Source organism: Hirundo rustica, chromosome 3 (genome assembly GCF_015227805.2).
Source record: "Hirundo rustica isolate bHirRus1 chromosome 3, bHirRus1.pri.v3, whole genome shotgun sequence".
In the NCBI taxonomy this organism is placed as follows: domain Eukaryota; kingdom Metazoa; phylum Chordata; class Aves; order Passeriformes; family Hirundinidae; genus Hirundo; species Hirundo rustica.
Window position 1 is genome coordinate 98,188,512 of NC_053452.1, and position 26,823 is coordinate 98,215,334.

A 26,823-nucleotide genomic window follows, 5' to 3' on the forward strand; every position below is an offset into this window, starting at 1 on the left:
GAAAGTTCAATGACGAAAGCTTTTATTTGCATCTGTATGGCCATTTTATGATATACTGAGGCTCTATGAACACACAGAATATCAGCCACTCTGCAAGACTGTTATGCACATTTTAAGTCACCTGTACTGAAGGATTTGTTTATTTCAAATGCATTATGCACTGACTTAAGAACTCTGGTATCACAGACAGGCAAGAAATTGTAACATACAGCATCACAGATTTCTCTGCACCAGAGGTCTCACAAGCTTAGGTCCCATTTGTAACTTTTAAATGAAAATGCAGAGTTAAATCTTAGTCCTTTTGTCAAATGTATGAACCACACTGCATTTTGCAAAAAAAACCCAAATAATACCCAAACAGTAGTGAAATTAATACTACTTGAGCAATCCAAACATCTTTTATATATTTAATAAGAGACAAACAAAGGAGATTGTCTGGTATCTGTAACATTAGTTTATAAAACCATCATGATTTCCTGCAATAATTGTGAGCAATTTGTATCTTTCTTTTCTTTTTTTTCCTCCCTATTTTATCAGAGCTGCCATATTATGTTAATTTTGAGAGAAAAAAAAAGGCAAGATGTACTAAAGCTTTTCTCAGTCAGGGCCACAGAGCAAGTACAGTTAAGAGAAATTTCATCAACAAACAGATTTACTAATTTTTACCCTTGCACAGAGATCCTGAGGCTTAGTGGAGAGGTTCTGAGGCATCTCCCTGCAGCGGGTGGAGAGATTCAGAATAGCAGTAGCAGCCATGTGTGCTGCCTCCATGTCATGAGTATAGTCAAAGCTGCTCTTGCTGCAGGTACTGCTGGCACTGCTGCCTCCACCACAACTCATATTGCTGCTGCTGCTAGGGGCATAACTGCTTGTTGTGCTGCTGGTTGGACTTGAATTCTTACAGTAGCGTTTAGCTGTGGGAAGAAATATGACAAGGATGACTCAAAAGAAGGATCATTCTGTATAAGTGAAGAGGAAAACAAACTGCTGGAGGTGAAATTTATAATGAGGAACAGTAACCAATGTCAAAAAAAAAGCCCGCAATAAGAATGATGGCTGTATTTCTTGATTTCTGTCTGTGAGTTATATATGCTACATGTGTGAGATCATATGAAATAACCTCCTGTAAAAATCTGCATGACATGATCATGAATTGTTCTGACAAACAGGCTGGATTTATAAAACAATAAAACCACAGAAACACTGCTTTTACCCCACATATATAGTCAGACAGAAGGTACAATCTGCTCAGCTCATTCATTTTTATTAATGACGGGCAATGTAACACTATGGGACCTTTCCCTACTTACATGAGGAACTGTTAAAGGCCTAGAACTCCTCAGAGTCACTGCAGATCAAACCCACTGCAAGGCTGATAAGCTTGGCCTCTGGGCCACAGCACCACCCACACATCCTCAAACACCTCACACTTCCTAAAAGCTTTATTTCCTCCTATACCATAGGCAAATATTATGGCACTGGCCATCTCAAAAACAGGAGCACGATAAGAGAACAAAAGGTGGTTGTCATGTGTTAGTTTTACCATGACTTGTACAAGGGCAGAAGCAATGGCTGTTTAAATGGCAACAGGTACAGGTGAAAAATCCCCCCCTCCCCTTCAAGCAACCTGAGCACCTACAACTCTTCTTAAAGCCATTAAGGACCAAAGACCGCCCTCCCTGCTCCCACTGTGGGCAGTGATGCCCAGCTGTGCTCTGACTGACACAAGCCACAGGTGGTCACAGAAGAGCGAAAGCACTGACAGTGCTCACATCCAGCCCATCTAAACACAAGGCAGCACTGTTGCTGCTTTTAAGTAATGGTCCTTGCAGCCAAAGGTATTACAGCAGTAAGGGAAAGCAGCACTATTAGCCCACTTATTTCCCCAACCCTCTTCCCAGATAAGCTGTTTTTAAAGTGTTCATAAAAATGCAAGAAAGTGTGAGCTCGTCTCCAAAATGTAGAATTTTATGTATTTTCAGAAAAAAACCCCAAAAGTCAAGGTCAGAGGATACATCCGTGCATATTACAGCAACTACTTCCCCTTAAGATGGAAATGTATACTGCAGAGATCATACCTTATAGCACAGTGTAACAATAACCAACTAGCATGCTGATTAGAGAGCAATACAAAAAAGGTCAGGTCCTAGACAGAGCTCTTCCGTGACGGGCTCCGTTTAAATGCCAGGCTCCTCAGTTGTATTTGTCTGAACAGACATACATATAATAATCTGCTCCCATGAGCACAGCCCATTTGTGAACCATGGGCTGCTTTGGCAGGCAGGCAGGGTTCAAAAGAAGAATCAGAAAGCAAAATGTCTCTGCTAGAGCTTATGCCATCTTCCTTTCTCTAAAAAACTGAAAAAAATCATGACATTATTTTTTACTGCAAAGGAAGTAGGGTTTCACTTAAATCATAACAGATGGAGTTTTCTCAGGAAAGCCACATAATGCACAGGGTGTGGGGTTTTTTAAAGTGAAGTGAATGCTAAACATTCATCACTTTTTTTTTTTTTTTTTTTTTTTTGAACACAGAGTAGCACTACACTAGGCTATCCACTAATAATAAATTTGTGAACCGCTCCTCAAGAGTTTCATTATTAGTACAGTAGTCAGTGGTGGTCATAAAAAATTTAGCATTTATCCATTGTTACTTTGTTACAATATCCAAGACACGCAAGAATTTTCCTATACTTAAGGCAGAAAATAATCAAATAATTCAGTTTTTACTGTGTTATGCTAACACAGCAAACTCCCTGTACCACTGAACTTGCCAAATTAGAAATATCTTTCAAAAATCATAGGAACAAAGAAGACTTTCATAATTTTCAAAAAATGTTAGTCTTGTTATAGCAGGTCACATTTAGACAGACATAAGAGACATATTACATGGGAAATGATATATTTTTATATATATATAAATATATATGAAAATGTGTTTTAAAGAGAGGGAGGGAAAGAGTCAGCTTTTATACATAGGACTAACCATCAGAAACTCATGCAGACTCTGATACGGACTCCTCTGTGGCCTTGGTCAAACTACATTATCCCTTGAATTAATTTTTTTCCAAAAACAGAAAGTTGCTTCTAAAATTTAGTTGTGTTGTGATTCACTTGCAAAACACTTTGAAGATATAAAGTGCTATAAGCATGCTACACGATTATTAGCTTTCAGATTACCAATAATTTAAGCAAAACTTACTTAGAGAGAAATGGCCATGGTTAACATTTGAAGATGAGTCACATAACCCACACTGTTCATTTCACATTAGCTTTTCAGGAGAAACAAAGATCATCGATTTATAATTAATCAAATCAGTATGTTCACTACTGAAGGGAAAGCTGCAGTGTTTCAATACCAGATTGTTCTGCTTGATACAATGCCCACCCCTGTGGCACCAGGTTAACAAAGCTCTGCAGTCCACCTATGCTTTGTAATCCAGAGTGAAACTACATGTGAAGAACATCTTCCCCATTTAAACCAGACACAGGTCTAACCAGCTGCATACCCAAACTGGGCTTCCATCAGATCAGCTGAGGGCCTGATTACGAAGAACCTCTCAAAGTTTAAAGGCTTCTCTTACTGATCAACAATGGGGGAATGGGAGTGACTCCAAACAGAAAAAGACAAAAGGATGGTCTTTGGAGTGGAATTCAGTTCTGCCAGACACCTTCATCCCCAATATGGCCTAAATAATGAATGTTTTAGTAAATTAATTACAGTTTCAACACTTTTTCTGATTTGCACAGTAAAAGATGCATCTCACCTAATTTCAGATACCTGACCTAGTCACTAGTGGCATCCTATACAGTGGAAAAAAAATAGGAACTTTTAGGCCATGATTCACCTAACCAGTTTTAAATAAGCACTTCAGGAAAAGATGAACTGAACTAGAGAATTATCTACCCCTCTTCTTGGTCCTGAAAGGGGTGCCGAACTCAGCTGTTGGTGACATTATAAAACTCTGGATACGGCCAGATGAATCCCACTCATAACATTTTTTCAGTGTTTTGATAGAATGACCCAGGCCTATTGGTGGGATGACAACAAGTCCAGCCATCACATAAGCAACTGAAAATGTTGCCTCACCACTTCCTGATGTGTCCATCTTTTCTTATCTTTACTGCTGTATACCATAAGCCCAGCATCCAATACACTATGCAACTAGTTTCAAAGGAAAAACAAGCCCCCCCCCTGCAAAAAAATCAAGAAATCAAGAATTACTGGAACACCCTACCCAACAATCCAAAGTATACATTTTCTGTTTGTTTTTAGTAAATCACACTCTAAAAAATATCAAGGAAACAATTCAAAGGAGCTATTTATGTTCATGTAACTCCCAACTGTACAATTACTGAAGATAAAATCCCTTTCTCTGATGATGAAAATACTGTACTAGCTGATAATTAAAAAAGAATTGATATGTGAAGCTACCGATTTTTCACTTCCTTAAGACCACTTCTCTCACATAGTCAGGACTAAAGCACTGTTTACCTGCACATTCTCCCCAAAGCCTTAGATGTACTTTTGGGTTTTATAGGATGACTTTTCAGAAGTCTGAATACGATTTTATATAAACATGCTTTGCTGACACACGTAAGAGGTGTGCTCTCTGGACCTCCATAAAGTCTTTAGTAGCAATAATAATTTTTTTTAGTTACAAATAAAAACCCACCTAAAAATACTGTGAAGTTTTTTGAAGTGGCTCTTTTAAGTGAAGAGTCTCTTCCTGAAATCTCCTTCATACTCAGTTATTTACAATAATTCTCAGCAGAATCATTGTTCCGTTGAAAGTCAGGGCCAAAATGTTTTAAAATTAAATTTCAGCATGCTCAGGACTTCGCTTCATCATTCTAAGAATTCAACTGACTTTCCTGAGCCAATTTAAGCCAAATATGTTGGAGTACTTCTGAAATTCCAGAGAGATGTGAATCCTGGAAGTTTCATGAAAATCACTAACAGGGAAAAGAAAAACGCACACCAGGCCCCACCTCTGGGACTATGTTGGCAGTCACACGGCCAAACAGCTCACACATCACTTGGAACAGGTGCAGTGTGCACTGCCTCTGGCAGAGCCAGGAGTATGGAACAAAGCCATACAGCAGCCTTTGTTTGGCAACCAACCCGCTCCCACTTTAACGGGCTTCCGTTGTTCCGAGGGCACAAGAGCCCCCTACACTTGCTATAGCAGCGTGAAGCACACACAGGCAGTGTCCCTCAGTCCCCTCTGGCTCACATGACTGAGCAGTGAAGCAGTCCTATAGCCAAGAAAAATTCCTATTTATATCAAAGGAAGATGAGTGTGCTTAAAGACAGTGACCTGTATCAACCTAGCCTTTTGTTATTTAAGGCCACTGTAAACTTGTGCTAAATGTTACATGTATTTTCAAATTCTGATGGTTTGGGAGAGAAAGTGAAGTTTGTCATTATATATTGAAAAAGGGGCCTTAAATGAGAAAAATATAAATCAGTTGCTTTTGCATCAGTAATTTGATCTGAAAATAAGGTTTTTCATAGGAACCCCAGCAGTATTGTGATGCTTTCCTTTCTGCAAGAGTAGACAGAATATATATACAATATTTAATACCTAATTTACCTTATACTAATGTATACTCATTACCTTCCTAACCACAGTTACAGTTAGTGCTTTACTTTTAATTCTGTTCAACTCCTTATTCTGATACTGACAAATAAGATGGAGGTATGAGGAAAAAGAAAGCCCTTTTACTAAAAATAGGTTTCCTTTCACAACCCTCTTCCTTTCTGCTATAGTGCAAGAATATGTCTATTAATTCTATAAGAAAGGTAAATATCCAAAATATCAAACACATGAAGGCAAGAGCTGTAGTAATTTTCTCTTTCTTCACTAAACTACTTTCAAATGTCAGTCTGTGTTCAGGCAGCAGCATAAATTGCTCTGTAAAGCACATTTCTTTCTGTTTTCTTAAACAAAAAATCTGACACCTTCCTGAAATTTCTTATAGTAGTCACTGAGTAGCATCAAATAGTTCAGCCAAAAAATAAACTTCTAGTGTTAATAAAAAAAAAAAAAGAAAAAAAAAGAAAAAAAAAAGAAAAAAAAAAGGCATGGTTTAGTTTTATACATACATAGATATATGCATGCATATATACATATACACACATATAATATATATGCATATATAAATGTATTGTACTGAGAAATTCCTGATGTCTTCAAAAAGCTATAATCCTTCTTTATCCTGTAGTTCATTTTTCTCCCCTAGTAAAAAACCCCTTGCCTGACTGATCCCATCCATTGTCTTCTCCTGAACTGGCGCTAGTATCAGTTTTTTCCTAAACACGTTAAGTATGGTTGGTTTTCCAGAGAATTCAACCAGTTTATTTGTGAGGACAAAATAAGAAGAAATGCCTCTTTAAGTATGTAGCAGTGATTTCCTAAGCCCAATGAGGCCCAGCTTTTCTACTTCCATATCCCCACAAAGCAAGTATGTTATCTTTCTGGGTTACCTGAACTGCTGCATGGAGGCGAGAATCCTAATGTGACCCTTGAGGCCAGGTCTCCTAGACAGTAACATAAGAACATTATCTCTACTTCTTAGCTTTTATTGCCATCTCAGTACATCCCAGGAGCTTAATAGCTGGAGATGTCTTTTAACAGTGCAACAATACTGAAGCAAGCACCGTATAAAACAACACTTTTTTAAAAAGGCCCTTAAAATAACTTACATATGATAGCATTCCTCATAATACTGTATGAACATGAAAACATGTCTTATTTGTATGATGTTTACATATACAACAACATGATTAACTGCAAACTTGTCTCTCATGTATAAGAGTGTGCACCTCCTACCATCATATCCTTTGGGGGATATATCCCTGGATTGCACCTTGGGAGCTATGGCTCTCTTGCCATAGGCATGGTTGTCATAACTGTTATATTCAAACGAAGTCTTAGAGTATTTCTCTAGTTCCTTGGCCAAGTTGGAGCGGGGTGTGGTGGTGGGGACATTGTTTCTGTAGCCATACTGAGGGATCTCCAATTGCTTAACAAAGCACATGGGCCTAGAAATTAAAGATATGTACAGTTTGTTAGATGCAGTTCAGTTTACTATGTTTGTGCATAATTTATAGTTCAGATTAGAAAATCTTAGTTATTTCTTGTACTCAAGAGACAGCAATATATTATTGCATTTCCTTAGTTTGGTTATTTTCAGCAGACAAACAATATTTATTTCCTTGAATAAAGCCTAGACAAAATTAATTCTAATACCACTAAATGTATCCTGCTGCTAAAAGTATTTTAAAATTCTGTTTTAAAATACTTCAGGGTTTCCCTTTCCCCATGTAATTGCCTCACATAGCAAACATTTTTTTCTTTTGGGAGGTGAATTGAAGAGGGGTAAGCTGACTGACAGAAGAAGTTTGGACAAATTCTTTAAATATCGAAGAGAAAAAGTAGATCTGGAAGCTCCACCTAAATATATGGAGATTCTTCCAAATTTCTTCCAACAGAGTTTTATGCTGTTTTCCTTTCCTTTCAAAAGTAACTATTCCTGTTTCATCCTTCAATATACAAATCCATGTTCATCTTGAGAAGAGTCTCAGAAGCTCTGTTGACTCTGAGCTGCTGCCTTGCAGGTCCTGCTCATCCTTAAACGCAAGGTTCTGGCAGGAGCTGTGATTCCTGACACACAGATGCACACCTCAAGGAAGGTTCTAAGAATGAATACAAAATAAAACTGTTTCATTTAAATATCTCTTTCATTTAGGATGAAGGTGGACAGTCAGAAGAAGCCCTGATTGATGTTTTTTGGCCATTTGAGAAACTTGTGAAATCTTAGTGAAAGAATGCTGCAGTGAACTCCACTCTCACACCATCTTCTCCATGTGGACACGGAATTCATCGGCTCAAAGCAGGCAAACAAGGTCAGATCCTGCAAACCCTACTGATACAAGAAAGTGTTATGTGACTGGGTTGTAGGAAGCAACTGCTACACAATGCTGCATGTCTACCTGCTGCATTTAGCAGGAGGTGAGGATGATGAACGGCACACCTGAGGTGCTTCTGCTGGAATCAAAAAGCCTATAGCATTTTAAAAATTTTCTTCTTTTTTTTTATTTTTTTTAACTGCATTTATAACCAGAGGAAATGGAAGGAACAATCATAGAAACATAAATTCTGTTGAGATCAGAAGTATCACCATGCTAACAAAGTTAAATGTGATCAATAGTAAGAAACAGGTTTTGAATATCATATAGTTTTTCCAAATGAATTTATTTTCATAGAATTTTTTCAGGATATTTATGTAAAGTTCACTCAAAAAATCATATTAGTCATAATATTCCCTTTGATTTATATATGCTCATTCCTTTAGACACTTCTTCCTCACAAAATACAGTGGGCTTATTTATACAATGAGCTGATATGAACAGTAGTTTGATCCTCTTTCTATGTTTGGCTAATCTATGTTTAGCCAAAAACCTGTAATTCAGATCCTGAGTATTTGATGCAAATCCCAAATTTCACTGCAATACAAGTCCTATGAATTGGATTTATTTTTAAGTAAGAACTTTCAAATGCAAGTGGGATGGAAACTGGGATGAAGACAGATATTCAAGATTTACTCTTAAAACACCTCAGTCTGCCCATAAGTTGCCTGCATGCAAATATTATAAACAGCAGCCAAGTTCATCTTAAATACTTCAATGACTTAAAAGTAAAAGGGAAGCAAGAGACAAGATGAAAGAATTAACTGAGTTACCTATAAAACCTGAAACACAAGGCAGCTCACAAGTGAAGTTAAGATTGCAGAACAATCCTAGGGAGTTTGCCAGCAAACTGGATGCTGCTTTTGAGCAGTTTCCTTCTATGGAAGGAAACTAACTTCAGTGGCTTCTCTGTAATGAGCAGTGGTAAAAGCCACTGCATTTTTGATGTGTCTTTTTCCATCAAGTGAGAAACTGTTTTATTCCCTCAAAGAGTGAAGTTTCTTTAGTAATGGGATTTGAAGAACTCTAAGAAACCTCTGTGGGATGTTGTATGCCAAGCTGTGCAAACTGAATTAGGGGCAGCTAAGATAAATCCCATCAAAAATCTGTGGAAGGAGAGCACAGTCAACAAGAATGATGAAAAATCTTCTGTAGATGTGAACCATACTTCTGTGTTTCCAGCTCCATGGAAATGCTGGTTTTTGAAAAGACCATCAAGATTAGATGGACTTTTAAGAGAATATTCAAAGAATGGTGTTGATAACACAGTAGAAAACTTTAAGTTGCCCTATTGGTTCTGAAATCTAGAAGACAGCTAAAGACTAAGAAACCTATTGGATAAGTAGGAAATTCTGGAAACTAAAGCTGCAGCACTTCCTCCACGCTCTTTGAAGCAGCTGGGAAGGATGTACCTATCCCAGCCCACAGATATTGCAGTATCCATGGAGAAATTCTGCAGCTTTTGGGGCATCATCAGCATAAGGCTGGTAAAATCATGCAGAAGTTTGATTGCTTTACATGCATCCTTCACACTTCAGCTCCTTAGAAATATTTTTTCCACCCACATATCTCAAAAGAGGAGACAATGGCACAAAGCTGGATACAACTTCAGATAAACGCAGAATATTTATGGATGAAGAAAAGGAGTATAATCATATAAAATTGGTTCAAGGTCCTTTCCATATGAAATTTTAGGAAAATTTTTCTCTCTTTCTGTCTTTCTTGGCAGAGAATGGGGGAACAGAGACAAAGAACTAAGCCTGATGTTATTTTGGAATCTAAGCTATACCTGGTGTTTTTCCAAGTGTCCTGCTGAAAGGTGTACTACCAGTTTGGTAATGCACACAGGGCTTCTGGTTTAATTTAAACTGATATTTACTAGTAAAAGCCTGCTGAAAAAACCAAGACTTACCGGTAAATATTAGTTTATTCCCAAAAGATACCAACTTTTTTCACACTGTTCTTAGACTTTGCACTCCAGCAGTCATCTTTACACCAAACAATGCCTAAGACAAAAATGAGCTTTTCAGCTTTACATGTATTTGCCAAAATAATTAACAACCCTCCCCCATGAAAACTGAGTGGGGAAAAATACACTGTGAAAACTGGATCCAGAAGCCCTAATTCTAACTCTTCTTTAAAGGAGATATATGTATATACAATGTATATAAATATAAATTCTCAGATTAGGTGAATGTGTGATGAATTCTGCATAAGAATAAGTATTATAGTGATTTCTAATACCTTAAAACCCGATCTGATGCCTGGTTTGATTTTGACACATCACAGTTCTGATGCTTCTCTTGAGCTTTAGCCAGTTTCTCTGCTGCAGCAATAGGACATCCAGAGAGGCTGCAATTACAGAAAGGAAATTTAATTGTCTTGTCCTGCATAGTTTCACATTATAGCACTGATCCAATTACTCCTTCTCCTCCTTAGCCAGCATCAGGAAGAAACTGAAGGAAAAGGGTTTCCAAAAATGTTCTGGTCATGTGTATTTTCTCTAGAATAGACTTCCTTTCTTCTGCTTTCAAAGTTGCATGGTAAATCTTACATCTGCTCCTCTTCTCTCACAGTACATGGTAGATTATTCATGGATGTCAGCCAGAGAACATACCAGTAGGAGAGGCGAATATAAACTGGAATCTACTGTGCAGCTGTGCTAGCAGACTTGTGACCTTTATGCATCTACAAATGTTGCCAATGAAATGGCTCCTGAAGACAATTAAATGACAACACCATATAGGCCAAATCTTGCGCTGCTTCACACCTCATTCAGCTCCATTAACTCTAATCTTTTTACTAGGCATATAAATGAGAGCAAAATTTTGCCTTGGATTGTTAAATCTATATGTCAACTGTTAGTGTTTGTTCATGAATTTCAGCCACTAAAGTACGCTTTCTAATAGTAGATGATGTAAAATCAAAAATATTTCTGCACTGGAGATTCAATTAAATTTGTGAATGCTGAACTATTATTGAAGTGGCAATAATAAGCCTGATTCTTGTGGAAAGGATTTAAACTGTGAAAAATAAATATATTGATGCCAGCAGATGGTGCTCTTAGTGAAGCTGTAAAACCCTGTGACCTGACAATGGAGGGTTTCCTTTCCTTGTCAGAGTCTATTGTATGCCTATGAGACCGCAGCTCTCTGTGCTCTCCACAGGAATAGAAATTTAAATGAAAGGCAAATCAGTGCACTCCCAGATGTTCCCTTCTCTATAGGAAATAAGCGGGGAAAAAAAAGAAAAAAGTGAAGTAGAGAAAAATGCCCCAAAAGCTGCAGAAGGAGGTGAGCACAGACTGCAGAGTGCCCCCCCCCCCGCTCGCCCTCACTGCCCTAGTTCTGCAGAGGGTGAGGCAGCTCTGGAGCCATGCCAGGGGGCAGCTGCACTCCACTGACATGCTCTTCCTCAGACACCTCAAATATTCTAGTGGATATTCAACTAGAAGTGAATGCTGCTTCAAGCAGCAGTAATTCCCATAAAGCCTTCTCAGAGGTTTTTGCTGCATCTACTGGCAGCATTACTGCAGAGAAGGGATACCAGAGCTTACTGCAGAAAGGCTGGCACCCACAAGAGTCTTCCGGGGGAAATGCAGCTGATATGAGGGGCTGTAGTAACCCAAAGTAAGACTGAATGTCCAGCACCTGTACTCCCTTAAGCCTTCATGCTACAATAACAGCAAAAAGGAATTCAATAACAGGAACAACTGCAGAATTCCTTTTACCGTCTTATCCAAATTTTCTGGATTTTTAAAATTGTAAAGGAATGAGTAAGATTTTATTATTGTTCTGTGGGAAAATTATGACATGTGGAACACTAAAGTAACATTTTCAAAATTTGTGTGACAGAATTTAATTGGCAATAGCATCCCTTCCCTAAGAATCTATTACCAATCTTAGGAAACTGGAAAAGTTGCTTTTTTCCTTGATCTCTTTTCTTTTTACTTACTTCTAATAATTCTGCCTTCTCATTTTTAAAATGTAACGAGACCTTCTTAATGTTTCTTAAACAGCCAAGATTCTCATTCAGTTTTAGCTGAATAAGTATTTTGGGGTTGAGACTGTGGCCAGAAAGAAAGCTAACACCTGTGTATTTAAAATGCTGTTTCTCATGTATTAAAAAACCCCAATAATTTAGGATTAGAGTAGATTTTTTCATGCACGACAAAATAATCTCTGAGGAGAATGAAGTGTGAGAACAAGAACTCTGTCCCAGTCCTAATGATGTTGACAAAATCTTCTTTCTCCCTGCAACACACCCATGAGGAGTCATACCACTTGTTTTGTACCACTGCTGTTCAGCAAATATCAAAACTAAAAGAAAAAAAAGTCCACTCAAAAAGCTAAGGATGCTTAAAATGTCTTCCGTGGATCAATTCATCCATACTACAGCAAACGCACACTCGTTCTTCTCAGAAAATACATGAATAAATGTTAATCTTTAAAATGGATAAAGCACATGAAGCACCATCTGTCAATCCTCAGAACAGAACAATGACACACACTCACTCCCCCCCACCAATGGACTGCTAGAAGGGCTGCAGTTCGGAGGCACTGTTCCCTCTAGATTGGTGTCCAGCGACGGCATCCTTACCTTCGGTGGGAATTCCTGTTGCTATTTACGTGGCCCCGGCCTGTGCAGCCTGGTGTAGGACACTTAAGAACATTTTCATGCATGGCAAGAACTTGACAAGGAGAGTAAGAGAAAACAGCAGAGTATGAAAACAAGAAAAAAAAAATCAAATCCCAGTATATATGAAACCATTTTAAAACAAAGCAGGATTCATTAACAACCAGCATTCCTCAAAATACACGTGACACACATAGCCAATAAAGCCTGATGAGGAAAATAAGTATTGTGACCCTATGCTTATTAACACAGGGCAACAGTGAAAGTTATGGAGGTTACAGAACCTATAAACAAATGTATCTCTGGTGGAACAGTGAAGCAGAAGACGCCCAACATCTTCTTCATACAAAGCCACTGAGCAAAGATCAGCTCCACAGTAAAGGGTGAGCTAGCAACCATACAAAACAAAATTATAGACTGGGAAAATTCTTTCAGGAAATGTATGTATTCTTAATACATAGCTTTATAAATGCAGTATCGAACTCATGAGCTGAAAATCTGCTCTCAAGTTATACTGGTAGAACATTGAATTATTTGAAACACACCTCAGTACAACCCTGAACAGAATTTAACCCTAACTGTAAGGCAGCCCATTTGAGCTAGGGGCCAGGTTCTGCTCGCTTCCACATAGATATATCATTCATATCTATATGGCAGGCAGAATGGATCCTTTAGTTTTCACTTGTATTCCCTACAAATGTGGGGGTTTTTTTCAAAATACTAAGAACCAAAATTAAACACTTAAAAATTGAGGGATGACAGAAAGAAAAATGTAAAAAATAAATAAGTGGTACAAGCTTAAGCAAGTAAACTGATTTACATCCGCATCCACTGCAAGCTGGATGGAAAACTTACTCCAAGGCTGCTCAGAGAAGTACCCCTCTAAATCATAAAACTCATGCTATGAAGGGCCAAATTATCAAGAACTTTTTGGGAACGCCGAAGAGTTTTTTATGACATGAGGCATATCTGAATCCATGTCTTGGATGGCAGTGCATCACTCAATGGAAAAAGGCCATCCAGCCCTTGTGAAGTTCTCATTTTGTCACACAAGAAGTGGTCTGGAAGCCTGTATTTAGTTCTCACTCAAAAAAAACAAAACAAAACCCCAACAAACAAAATAAATAAACAACAACAACAACAACAACAAAATAAAAAAAAAAAAAAAAAAAAAAAAAAAAAAAAAAGAAAAAACCCACCAAACTAATAAAATCAGTCAATACCTTGACTGAGTAAAGAACTGAATAAAAGCTGTTCAGAGACTTGAGAATTAAACCATATATACTCATTAAAAGATAACCATCATCATCACCCCATCATCAGTGTGATAAAATGTGTATAGATGCAAAAGCTTCACTCTGAAATTCCTAATATTTAAAGCTGTTCTTGAAACATGCTTCACAAGGCCAACATCACAGGAAAAAAAAGATGAGCTCACCTTTGTCATTTTAGTAGGTACAAGAGCATGCAAACAGTTTAAAGCTATATTCTTCTTTGATTTACAAAGTCTTCTAAGGAGCTTTTCATTTACCATTTGAAAAAATGATAGAACTTTGAGCAACTAAATAAGTATTTGTGTTTCAGACAATTACAGGGTCTTGGAAAGCAGAGAAATTACTTTATTTGTTCTACTGTATTCAGAGACCAACCCAACTACAACAAATTTCCTAAAGTACTTCCTCATCACTTTACTTCTGGAAGAAGCCACTGTACCATGGAAGAGGAGACTTGTTATGTCTGCCACTCTAGCAGCGCTAATCTACTTCTATTTTCCTGTCCATCAGAATCTGCTTTCCTTTGGAAACTGGGGACCATTTTAGTTCTGACGGTCTTTATCACATTTCCTTAAGGCTGTTGGAAATTAATTGAGATTAAGTCTGTAAGTGCTGATGGACAGTGAGGATTTTAGGTCCATATGGAATGGAATCCATAACTCCATTTTAAAACTGGTGTGAAAGAGAATTGGATCTTAGCTAGACACTTCCTGATGAAAACCAGCACAGAGTCATTGGCTTCAACAGAACTATGCTGATTTCACCAGCCAAGGAGGTGACTTCCAGAAATGAAGCCCTCTGCCTTTAGGTGGGTGTCCATGGGCTCATATGGGTGAACTTCCTACACAGAGAATTTGCTGACAGGGCAGGAAGTTCTACCCATGTGACTGACAGGGGATGTTTGCTCAAAATCCTGAGTTCTGTAACTAAGTAAACAGCCAAATTATTATTTTTTATAATATGCACTAGTTTAATATAAATTATGTTTCAGACACAACAATAACAAAGGAAAGGGGTTGCAAGTTTCTCAGAAATAATTATTCCTGTACAAGACAATAAGGACATTTGATGTGACATTAGCACGCAGAAGCAAAAGCAGTGCACATATTCTGGAAATATTTTTCTCTGTTGACAAAATATGTCTATTAAAAAACAACCTAGGATTCTTAAAATCAAAGAATACAGCTTTAAAAGTTGTTCTTTTAGTGTGAAGTTAGTAAAGAATGGAAAAGATGGAATAAAGGAAAAAGTATAACACAGAACATTTGACTAAGTTGAGACAAACCATACTGAAAAATGAAATTAATTTTTTAAATAAAAGGTTTAAAAAGCATGCTAGAAATTTTTTTTGTAGTTTTATCCCCAGTTTCCATGAAAGAAGGTGAACTTACTTTCTGGAGGGACCCTATCTTTGTGTGGGCATCCTGACAAACTGCGGTGATGGGGGTAAAGCCCCGTTACATGGCCAGTTCCATCACACCCAGGGGTAGGACATTTGCTCTCTTTCTTTTCTGTTCTTGAGGGATCTATAATTTACAACAAATGTGTCAAGTGAATGAGTCTTTTCACATTTCTGTAAGAAGGTTCATTTAATCATGTCATTTACTCTTTGGTAAATGTTATTATGAAAACTGGAAAAAAAAAAACAAAAAAACCCTTCTACTTCTTATCACAGTTCTGTCACTTTTATCCTGTTATCTTCTTCTCAGGCTGCAGGCTCCCATGATCACGGCAATATCCATTCACAATGATTGGAAAATGACCTTTTTATAGCAAAGCTGTACCACTGTCAGTCAATGTTCTGATGGCAAGCATTAGCTCGAGTGTGCAAGGTCATTTGGAAACTGTTTAGTTGGAGTTTCCCTTCTTTACATTCTTATTTGCCTCATGTATTAAGGTCCGCAAATGTACTGTCATAGCAGTTCAATGTCCTGAGAGTAGAAAACCCAGCTCTTTAGCATAACGATTCCACAAAAATCCCTTTTCCAAGTCTCAATGAGGAAATTAATCTGGTTTTCTTTAAATTTCTTATGAAGTGGTAAAATTACATAAATATTCCTTTCTCTTCAATGAATTACGGTGGAGTAAACATTGTAATCAGAATTACTGAAAGTATCGCTTGTGCTGTAAATCTGGGCCTTTACCAACATGCATATGTAACATCTGAATATTCATATGCTTGAAAGGTTAATGACCTTTTGGATTGTTGTTGGATCTTCTGACTACAAATCAAAGAAAAGCCTAACTAGACATTTTTTCCATAAAATAAAGTTTTCTGCCAATAATGTAATGGAATACTGGTGACATTAATCCCGATTTAGAACTTTCTCATATAACTCATCTGCTTATTTCCTTTAACAAAACATCTGCAAAACATCTGTTCTTCCAGACAAGCACATAATAAAAATTACATCTTATCATCTTGACCACAATTGCCAGGTTTTGGACATTATTGCTGATTTTCATATCAGTATTAAAGGGATAAAATTCAGGATACTCAGACTGCTACAATTTTGGCTCAAGATCACAAACATCATTTTTGGTCCATCATTCCTTCCAATACCCAATCAGAACTATCCTAATTTAGTAATTTTATGTTGCTCTTGTAATTACTCTGCCTCAGTATTTATACTTTCATTTCCATAAAATAAGATTTTGCTACTTGTTTTCCAGTAAGCCTTTTTCTACATTAAATTCCATCCCAGCTTCAACAGAAAGAACCCTCAGTACAATAGGGGGAAATTTCAGTACTTGCAGAACTTCACGTACAACCCATTCTTATAATTATGAATCAGTACAATCCAGAGTTCACATTCTGTTTTGGATGTATCTTTTCCTGATTTCCTTCTGGTAGGTTTTATATATATTTTTACTTTTCAAGTTCTTCCAAAACAGCTTCATTTTTACAGAAAATCTTTAGCTCATTGTAATGACTCTTCATGTCTTAAATCCATTCTTAACATATAATATCATACTTAAACCTTGTATTTTGCAAATGGAAACCCTAATTATGAAAGTTTTATTTTACTTAGCTTGCATATGGACTGTAGAACAGAGTTCTTTGTTCCATGCTCTTTAATGACAAACGAACATATAAATCTGTCTCCAATGTGTTATAAAGTTATCACAACACTCCTGGAAAGACCATAATCTCATGCATCAGAAAATTGAAGAAAGAGATCAAGAAGTTAAACCCAAGGCCACAGAAGGAGCAAATGTCAGAGGAGGGATTTGAATTCCTGCCAGATAGGCCTGTGCTGAGACCACTAGAACAGCAAGCCCACAGCTACATACATACACAACTCTAAGCAACTCATCAAGTCAAGTACTTTGGGATGTGTAAAAGTATTAGATAAGTGAATAGATAATGTAAATGAAATATAAATTATGTAAATATAACAATATTCAAGGACTGCAAAAATGTAGATGATTAATAGACCATAATGGCTTTTTAGAGACTTTAAACTAGAGGAACTTTAGCTACTCGACATCTTTAGAACTCCACCAAAGTCAGTGAAGGTATTGTAATTTAGAGCAGCTGAGGATCTAGACACTTGCATCCTACAGCGTCAAGCAAATCCTGCTCTGTATTAAGGACTACATCATAAAGTTATAGCACATATCAGATCCTTAAGAGCCTTTATGGTCTAATGAATCAGAAAAGATGCTGTATACTACTCTAAATGATTTTAAAACCTGCATAAAACTGCACTTGCACAATTTCCCATTGCTTTTAATGGAAGACATTTGAGTAAACTTTTCACAGCTTTTTTACGAAGCACCGGATACTGTTTTGTAAATCCTCTTTTGCTATTTGGGAGAAATATTGCAGTTCTACTGAACTGTGCAACCTTTTCTCACTCCTTGCCACAATGGAAGTATTTCCTGAGTGAAGGTTGTCAAAGGACTTTAAAAGGTTTCAAAATGCATAAATTTCAGAAGAAAACCTGTTTAGAAAGCTTAAAATGGCAGGGGGGAAATGGTTAGTGGTCTCCTAACGGTTGTTTCATTGATCTTTGAAGCCAAGAGGCAGTTCTCACTACAGATCTGTGCTCCCAAGAAAGTTTCCACCTAACCGTATCATACATCTCTGCAGGTATCTCTTCCAGCAGTATTTGGAAGATAACATATGACTGGAGAACAAATGATATAAGCAATTGTCTTACTTAAAGCTTCCTCTCTCAACAACTACCAGAACGTTTCCCAAAGGTTTGTTTGGTTTGGCTCAGTGGTGGTTTATTTTTTTGTTTGTTTGTTTGTTTTGTTTTGGGTTTTTTTGGTTTGGTTTGGTTTTTTTCCTTGAGTGTTTGGTTGGTTGTTTTGGTGGGGTTTTTTTGTTTTGTTTTGTTTTGTTTTTTAATTAAAAAAGTGAAGAATGATCCACTCCAAAAAGTTTAACGGTCCAAACTCCCACAGTATTTAGTCCCTGGTTGAGCCTTGGACCTATTATCAATTCAACCTGCAGCTCCCAAGAAATAGGATGGTTCAAAGAAGCAATAGAATTCACTAAAATAGTATATCCATATATATTTCTCACCATCAGAAATTATATAGGCTTTTTGGAGACAGCAGGCCTATATGCAAAAATGTTTTCCCAGCCATATATAGACTGGAAAGGCTGGACAATAGCAGAATTTAAAAACTGTTCAAAAATTATTTTTTGTTTGCCATGTTTTCCGTGCTTTTAGAGACATGTACTCACAGGGAAATGCATCCATAATAGGTCATATGTGAACAACATTTAGCACAACATCCAGATGGCTATGCAGTAATGCACTAACTAAATAAAGCTGTCTTCCCCAAATGCCCGAAGTTACTACAGCATACAGTGGACTATATCTGTGGTTAGAACAAACAAAACTTCACTAAAATACATTGCAGCAATGTTTGACATCAGTAATTTACATGCTTTTCTAAAAGACTGATCATTACTTTTGTTTAGGACTTGTGAAAAATAATCAAAACTTTCTTGGATCAAAATGTTGTCTGCCTACATGAATGTCGCAGGCAGATTACTTTTTCAAAACAGGGATTTATAAAAAAAGGGAAAAATTCCCACCATCTTAATTGCAGAAAGCAAACCAAATATTTTTACAACAAATATAAGATAAACCTGTTTAGCATCTCTCAAGAAATACCACGTCCTCAACTTCCACTAAAGTCAATGGGAATCAGGGGTGTTCAATGAATCTCAGGAGGTATTGAACACTTAATACAACATGGCCCTACATGTATAGACATAAACACATTAAAGAGGGGTGTTATAATATAAACACACCATCACCATGATAATCCTGCAAATTAAAAGGCATTCTAAAGGTGACCTTTAGTCTGTTGGGGTTTTTTGTTTGGTTGGTTTGGTTTTTATTCTTTTTATTGTTGTTTTTCTTGTATTGAATTATGGTCAAGGCAGCACCTTAACTGTTTCCACAATGGAATGAAACCAGTGAAGTGGAATGCACATAAGAAAGAAATTGCTATTGATCTCAGCCCAGGCCACACCATGCCTTGCATAGCAAATGGTTTCCATTACCTTACTATTTTAAGATAATTAATGTGCAGTCACTGCCCCTATCTTATGTTATCGGTCATTTTGATACTGTTCAATTTCTATCAGGCAATTCTACATTTTAGATGGGAGAGGCTTCATCGATAACTGTCATTTGATGATAATTTTATAAGTCACGATGCCACCTACCCAATCCAATCTGTAATATATGCACTTCATAGCTGATTGACTATCTGCTACATAAACCCCCCTCTTCAATATAGTTTGCAACACAATTCTCTTTTTTTTAATTATTACCATAATATATATTAAAACCTTGAGAAAAATCTTTGCCTCTTTCAACATGATCTCTTGTTTTGTTTTCCTGAGAAGTTACTTTTTTAATTTAGCCAATTATATACTGTACATATTTCTAACACTGCAGAATGAATTCTTTTATTTTATAATCATAGCATGATGCTATTTTACAATCATGTCATACTACAATTTTAATAAAGTTCCCATTAGGTAGAATTAATAACTTCATTTCAGAAATCTATGCAAAAACTTAACATGTTAGCTCACACTTTCTCATGACATAACATACGGTATATAGAAATATTACCTTTACCATAATATGGCTTTTTGACATGGCCGTCACTTGGTTTAGGCTTCCTGTCATCTCCAGAAAGGTGTCTTGGAGACTGTTCCTCAAATGATCTCATATTATCCCTCCTTCCAGCTTCCACTGCCATTTTTTCTCTCATGGCTTTTGCTCTCTCAGTTTCCAAAGCAATTGCTTTCTCAAGCAGGGTTAAGTTACCTTTTGTCATATCAAATACTTCTTCAGACCTATCTGAAGTAATAGAGGTGGTATCATCGTCTCTTTCATGACAACCATCCTCCTTGGCACAGCTAGAAAAAGTCCTAGATCTGGGGCTCAACTGTTCTTCAAGTCTCATTAGGTTCATCATATCAGAGTAATTCCGGTCTGGTGTTCTTCCTTGGAAGTCATCTTCTTGCCTGACATGCTGACGAGTGTTCATGTTTTGCTGTTGATTTCTTTCCTGTGGGTTTGTCTCACTGAGTTTCCTAGCCAGATCAAAACACTGGTTCCTTAAGCACTCCAAACTGCTGAGACACACCTCTTCATCACTCTCCTCCACTATTTTTTCTGTAAGTCCATTGTTCACAGGCTTCCCTAGCATTACAAAGTTCATATTCCTATTGTCTTGCTGTGAAGTATTATCTGCATAATTTCTGTCATTAATGTTTTCTGAAAGCACTACACCATGTCCTTGTGCTAATAATTTAAGGGAGTCCACTGTTTCCCTAACAACATCACTGTCTAAATCTAAACTCAGCTCACTTTTCCGACCGATATTTTCATTTTTGTCACTATCATCTTCCAGACTATTAGATGTATTGCTGTTCATTTCTGATTCTGTCCTGGCTCTGTATGCTGCATCCTCTGCAATTTTGCCAAGATTTAACAATGACTTGGCCACCAGTTCATCGTAATTATCATACTCATCATTATTGTTATCGTCTTTTTCTGTGTCTTGAATTATTCGAGTATTGTGACAATTCATTTGATGGTCTTCTGCATAAAAAACAGAAACAAAGAAAGAAACAAAGAAAGAAAGAAAAAGGAAAAGAAAAGAAAAAAGTGGCTACAATTGGAACTGTTGTTGCAATCGCATGGACAGAAAACAAACTGCATGTCAAATATTGTTAAACATACAGCAATTTTAGAACACTATGGCTGACCCATTTGAACTGAATTCTCTATAGTCCATAGGGCTATTTTTGTTTATTTGTTATTCACATGAATTTCTTTCACAGAACTGATAAGAAAAAGGCAATCAAAATGCTAATTACTACTACTGCTAAATATTACTGCATAAATACTTATGTTTCTCCTTTCACTTCTATATTCACAGTTTTATGGGATTTTTTACAATCACATTATTCAGATGACATAATTGCCTAGGTTTCCAACTTTTCTCACTCCTGTATTTCCTGTAAATATGGTAGATGGCAAAGGAGTGAGTACTACTGGACTTATTCTCTCACTGATGAATGCCATTCACCGAAAGAGTATACTCTAAGAAGGAAAATGTCACATTTTTAACACTGTATACACCATTAACACTAGTTAACCAGTAGCTAAGCACAAAGATTAAAATGGCATTTTACTCAATGGATCCATCAGCAAAATCAAAATCTCACAGTTCAACTGTGGAGAAGTTAAGAATTTTAAAAGAGTTGTTACATGAAAGGAGGATAGAAGGAATTATATGCACAATATAATTTCAAGTAAATATGCTAGCCCAAATTTTATAGTCATATATGTATGATAGGGCTATTATTTACTGTTTTGTGTACTGTAACAGAATGGTGCTACCACATTTTACTCAGCTTTTTCTAGTAACTGTTAGGGAGACCTTACGAAGATGGAGCCAATGAGAGCCCCTGAGGAGGAGATTCACCCCACCTAACTTTAGACATGAACAAGGCAGACATCTACAGCTACAGCTACAGCTACAGCTACAGCTACAGCTACAGCTACCTCATCTACATCTACATCTACATCTACATCCATGGTTCCATCCTTAGTCAGTAAGAGAAGCAGACACCTTGTGGACACAGCACACCTGATCTGGTTAGGATATCTTCCTGAGAATAAAACTAACAACCACTACAAGTGCCTGTTTCTTATCGCTGACAATGAAGAGACTCAGACTTGATTCCCACCTTAAAGATACCCATACTCAGTCAGATGAATATCATCCAGAGAGCATCTTCTGGTATCTCATCTTCACTCAGAAGTTATGCCATTACTAGACTCAATCTTAAAACACACATTCATAATAATGGAGTAATGATCATTACATAACTTATATTTTGATGATCATCTACCCAAGCTATATTTCAACATTTTCCAGCACTGGAAAAGAAAGTTCCTAGATCTGTCATTACAGTGACATGCTAGGCCAGTTTTTCAGCTGGTGCAAACTGAAACAAACCAGTAGAGCGAGGATAATTAACACCTGCTCAAGAGCTATTCCATAAACTTCTGATAGCATCTTTTCAGCTTAGATGTATTTTCAACACTAGTACACCTAAACACATACCAATTTCTAAAGTGTGGCTCATAATTTGGGTTAAACAAACCAAAGTGGGAATTTTCAGGTAGTAGGTGGCTTGCGCACTAACATTTTGGTAATAGGAAATAGTGTTTGATAAAAACAGTTTTTATGTTGGTAGACAAGATAATGAATCAAGAGTTGTAAATACAAAGCTAAACAGCGTAATAATTCATATTTCAGCCACAAGATAGTATTTCTTCTACACAGTGGTTAGGGATCCTGGGATGATAGTAGGCTGTAGTTAAGCAGCAGAACTGGTTGATGACTAGGCTATGTCTAGAAAAAAAAATGCCCTAATGGTAAAATATTTTATCTTACATATTATCTGCTTGAATACAGAGGAAAGAGAATTAATAAAGAAGATAGTATGGTATTTCTACATCACAAGATATTCCAAGACAGTAGCGGGTTATCTGTTTATCATAAAAGGTGGTTTTATTTTAGTTACTATCTTTTTCAAGATCATCATAATTCGCATTTATGTTTCAGCGCCACAAAAATTAAGGGTATCAGAGTATCAGATTTCCAGTGTACAAGGATTGCCACTTACACTTCCTATTTGAAAAATGTCCATCTTGAATAACGGAATAGAAGAAGGGAATGAAGGACCGGTGAAGAACTAGACTGTGCTATTTGAAAAGCAAATACACTAATAATTTCCTAAAGTAAGATGTACAAACAAGTCCCAAATTAATTTAAATATTAAGGATAAAACCTGGTGCCGAGGAGATTGTTTCATAGAAACTGAGGCTTTTGTGGGGTGCTTCTTGTAACTACACTGATGGGCAGTCACATGCAGTAAAGGAACATCAAAGTAATTCAAGAAGCAATAAGCTATACCTCCAAAATTGCTAGTGCCTTCAAATTTAGGATGAGGTATCAACAAACACTGGTGAAATCAGTCTAAATCTAGCTGCAATACAATATTGAAATGCAAAGTGGAAAAAAAAATTCTCAAGTCATCCTGAGAACTGCTTAGGTACACAGTGACTATTCTAGGCCAGCTTTTGAAGTGTGAAAAGTTTCAAGGATTGTTTATTAAAAGGGGGGGTTGTGTTGGTAAATGATCACCAAGGGGAGGAATATGTTATACCTTGCCTCTACAAGTGAAAAGTCAAAATATAAATCATGCACTGTATGACAGAAGACATCTGAATTCCTTTTGATTTTCACCCTAAGCTGGGTGAAAACTGTAACAACAGTATTTTTTATTCTGTTTTGGCTATACCCTTTTCTGGTCTCCCATCCATTCAGTCAGAAAATGAAGAAGGAAAAGGTAGTGGAAGAGAAGAAAGTGTAAAGCACTAATCTCAGATGAGAGAGGTAGGAAAGCAAAATATTTAAGTTTCATTTCTCTTATTTTAATTTTTGGCCTTTTTTTGCATTTCCTTTCTTTATCAGCTATTTTACTCATGACTCCTATCTCCATGCAGCAGTTAATTTTAATGAGGAAGATATTTATGTATGCCATGTCAACTCCTCAATAACAGCTGGATTCTAAGCTTGCTCTAGTGAGGCACCTGTATCATCTATTTATCAATATGAAATTTGAAATACTGAATCAGTTTGTGTATTAGTTAAGGGTCTTCTAGGAAGTATGTTACATTAGCAGCTCTGTGAACTATATGCCTTTTCTTTGATTCAGCTCTTTAAAATTTAATCTTGCTTTCATTTCACATTTCTGTGATTTCTTAGATTTGATCTTTAACTCAGTAACTACCTTTACAGTGTGCTGCTTAATGGCTGTCTGTTAAATGACTGCGAAACCAGGAGAGGCAGAAGATTTACTCTACCCCTTGGAAAAGTTTTGGAACCAGCAATGCAAACTGAAGGTTTTTATTTTGTGAAGAGATTGAGTTTGTCTCACAAAGACACAAGCTAGTCATTTTAGGTGAAGAATGCACAAAGTTGTAATATATCCTTTTTTTGTTAACTTTAGGGTTGCATGGCCAAAGAATACACAACACAGTTTTAAAAGAATATCAGATTATTCTAGCCCTCTTCCATAAAATATCATGAAAATTTAGGCATTCTAGATTTTAAATTCGTTCTTTTTAACTTGCAGCAGATATAACAAATGGCAGGAGGAAATTATAATGGAGTAGTGTAAGAGCAGCTATTGAGAGCTGGAAGCCTTTAGACATTTTGACAGAAGTGCACTTGTATTGCACTAAAACAAAGTGAATAATTTGATTTCTTATTGCACCTTTCATCCAAGGATCTCAAAGCACTTTACAAACATTATTTTAAGAAGCCTCACAACACCCCTGTGAGGTAGGTATTTTAACCCCATTTTACAGATGGGAAATTGAGACACAGAGAATTTGAGTGACTCTTTCCATGTCATACCAGGAGTCATGGGAGAATATGAATTAAAGCCTCTACATCCTTGACTGTTTCCTCCTTTTGTTCCAATTACATCCAATTTTAAGCAGTATTTTGCCAGGTGAAATGGCTTGCTGGTTTTAGTGTAGGGAGTCATGCAAAACAGCACCTTCCTTTTGAAAAGGAAAATACATACCATTTAGATTGAGAGATTTTGCAGAGAGAGGCAATGATACTTCAGGAACAGCACCTACATTCTCACCAAAGGACAAAGACTTCAGAAACAAAACTTTCCAGATCGGTGGTCTGGGTATCAAGTTACTCACTTTTCTTCCAAGCATGGGAAAACATGATGGCTAAGAAGATAAACCTACATGTGGTCACACAGGCTTCCTGACCAGATGGATGGTTTCATTATCCAGGCAGCATTTCCTGGTTTAAAACACTTCACTGCTCTTGCCACTGCTATTTGTCAATTCCTAAGTGCTCAGCATTCTTCCCCCTTTAAGCTGTAATGCAAAGTACATGCACACATGTCCACATTACAGTCTCTGATAGCTGGCCTATGAGAAACATTTAGCAAGACAATGTCAGCACAAATGAATTCCAAATCTTAGAAAGTCACAGCATAATATGGGGAGGGGGATTGTTTGTACATTGTCGTCTTGGGGAAAATCTTGTTGTGAGTAAGGAAACTGAAGAGGTGGAAAACTCAGTGAGCTCTCAACTTCTCAACTCCACACAGAAGAAACGGGACATGTGTAATTCTCCAAGGACCTAAGCAAAGTCTCCTAAAAGTCTAAACACTCCTACCGACATGGGATTTGGATTAGAACCCAAGCATTTGAGTATGCCTATTTCACCTATGCACTGAACTCTGAAGTTGATCATGTACATGAAGAGTACTTTCTTCATCTCTACAAAATCTCCTGAAGTTATTTTATACTGGAAGTGCTATAGGTAAAGACCCAAGCAATTTGGGTATTGTAACAATTGGCTCCTTTATGGACCATATATACATAACGGAAGGCAAAAGAGAAAGGTAACTGTTCACTTAGTTGACTCTCTCTAGCTATTCCATTTTTTCCCCACTTCTCCCCCTTAGCCTGCTACAACTGCTTAGAATAGCAATAATACTGGGTCTTATTGTTCAGACTCTACTACAATTATAGTATATATATATATATACAATTAATAATCAATGATCAAAGTAAAATAAATGGAGAGTAGAGGTCATTAAGTGTGGCAAGGAAGTTCTGAGCTGAAGAACGCAGCATGTTACAGTAGGAGTCAGTATTATAAATTAATAGTGAGGACTACAGTGCGTCAAGCCCACAGACTTTTAAATATGCACAATTTGCAGTCTTATGTATCTTTTCATTCCTTTTTTTTTCCTGTTATGTTTTGATCTTTTAGTTTTCTATAGGTTCCACTTTTTATCTGGTTTTGCTTGCTGAAAATTGAAGTACTATTTATATGTGTATATATATATACACACACACACATATATACATATATATTTCATTTTTATGACCTATTATTAAGCCTCTGCTTATGTCACATCTGCATGAACAGCATCCTGATCTGCAAAAGTCCACAATAAATATTGGTAGAATACAGATGTTCTTACTTGGGTTATTCTTATTAATATAAAGACAGAGAGCATCAGGTAATACAGAGCAACGTAGTTTTAAAATTTTCTTTCATCCATGTTTTCCCAATACAAATCCCTACAAGCTACCTGTATGAGTACGATTTTGGAAAAGGATCTAAGGATATCTGACAGCTCCTCTGACAAGATCATGTCTGAAGTAATTTTGCTTCAAGTGCCAGACTGCAAGAGCTTCTTAAAGGTTATCTAGGTTCTGACTCAAGCCAACGTGTTTAAGATTTTTGTCACTGCACCACAAGATACTGCTTGCCTTTCTTTGATGTTAAGATATTGTCACATGCTATTGACAGTGCACTGGTGCC

At 36.9% G+C, this 26,823-nt stretch overlaps 1 protein-coding gene across 20 annotated transcripts in view; it reads right to left on the reverse strand.

Annotated features, from left to right (window-relative positions):
• The window catches only part of MYT1L (myelin transcription factor 1 like), a 316,913-nt gene that overhangs the window by 64,157 nt on the left and 225,933 nt on the right, over nucleotides 1-26,823 (reverse strand). For 12 of the 20 annotated variants that reach the window (XM_040058847.2, XM_058419772.1, XM_040058845.2 and 9 more), the window contains 6 exons: nucleotides 19,998-20,975; nucleotides 15,276-15,410; nucleotides 12,575-12,665; nucleotides 10,220-10,327; nucleotides 6,837-7,048; nucleotides 667-914 (listed from right to left, as the gene is read on the reverse strand). In XM_040058847.2, the coding sequence (XP_039914781.1) occupies nucleotides 667-914; nucleotides 6,837-7,048; nucleotides 10,220-10,327; nucleotides 12,575-12,665; nucleotides 15,276-15,410; nucleotides 19,998-20,975 (1,772 nt within the window). The remainder of the gene's footprint in view (nucleotides 1-666; nucleotides 915-6,836; nucleotides 7,049-10,219; nucleotides 10,328-12,574; nucleotides 12,666-15,275; nucleotides 15,411-19,997; nucleotides 20,976-26,823) is intronic. The other 8 variants (XM_058419777.1, XM_058419776.1, XM_040058855.1 and 5 more) reach the window with 3 other exon arrangements.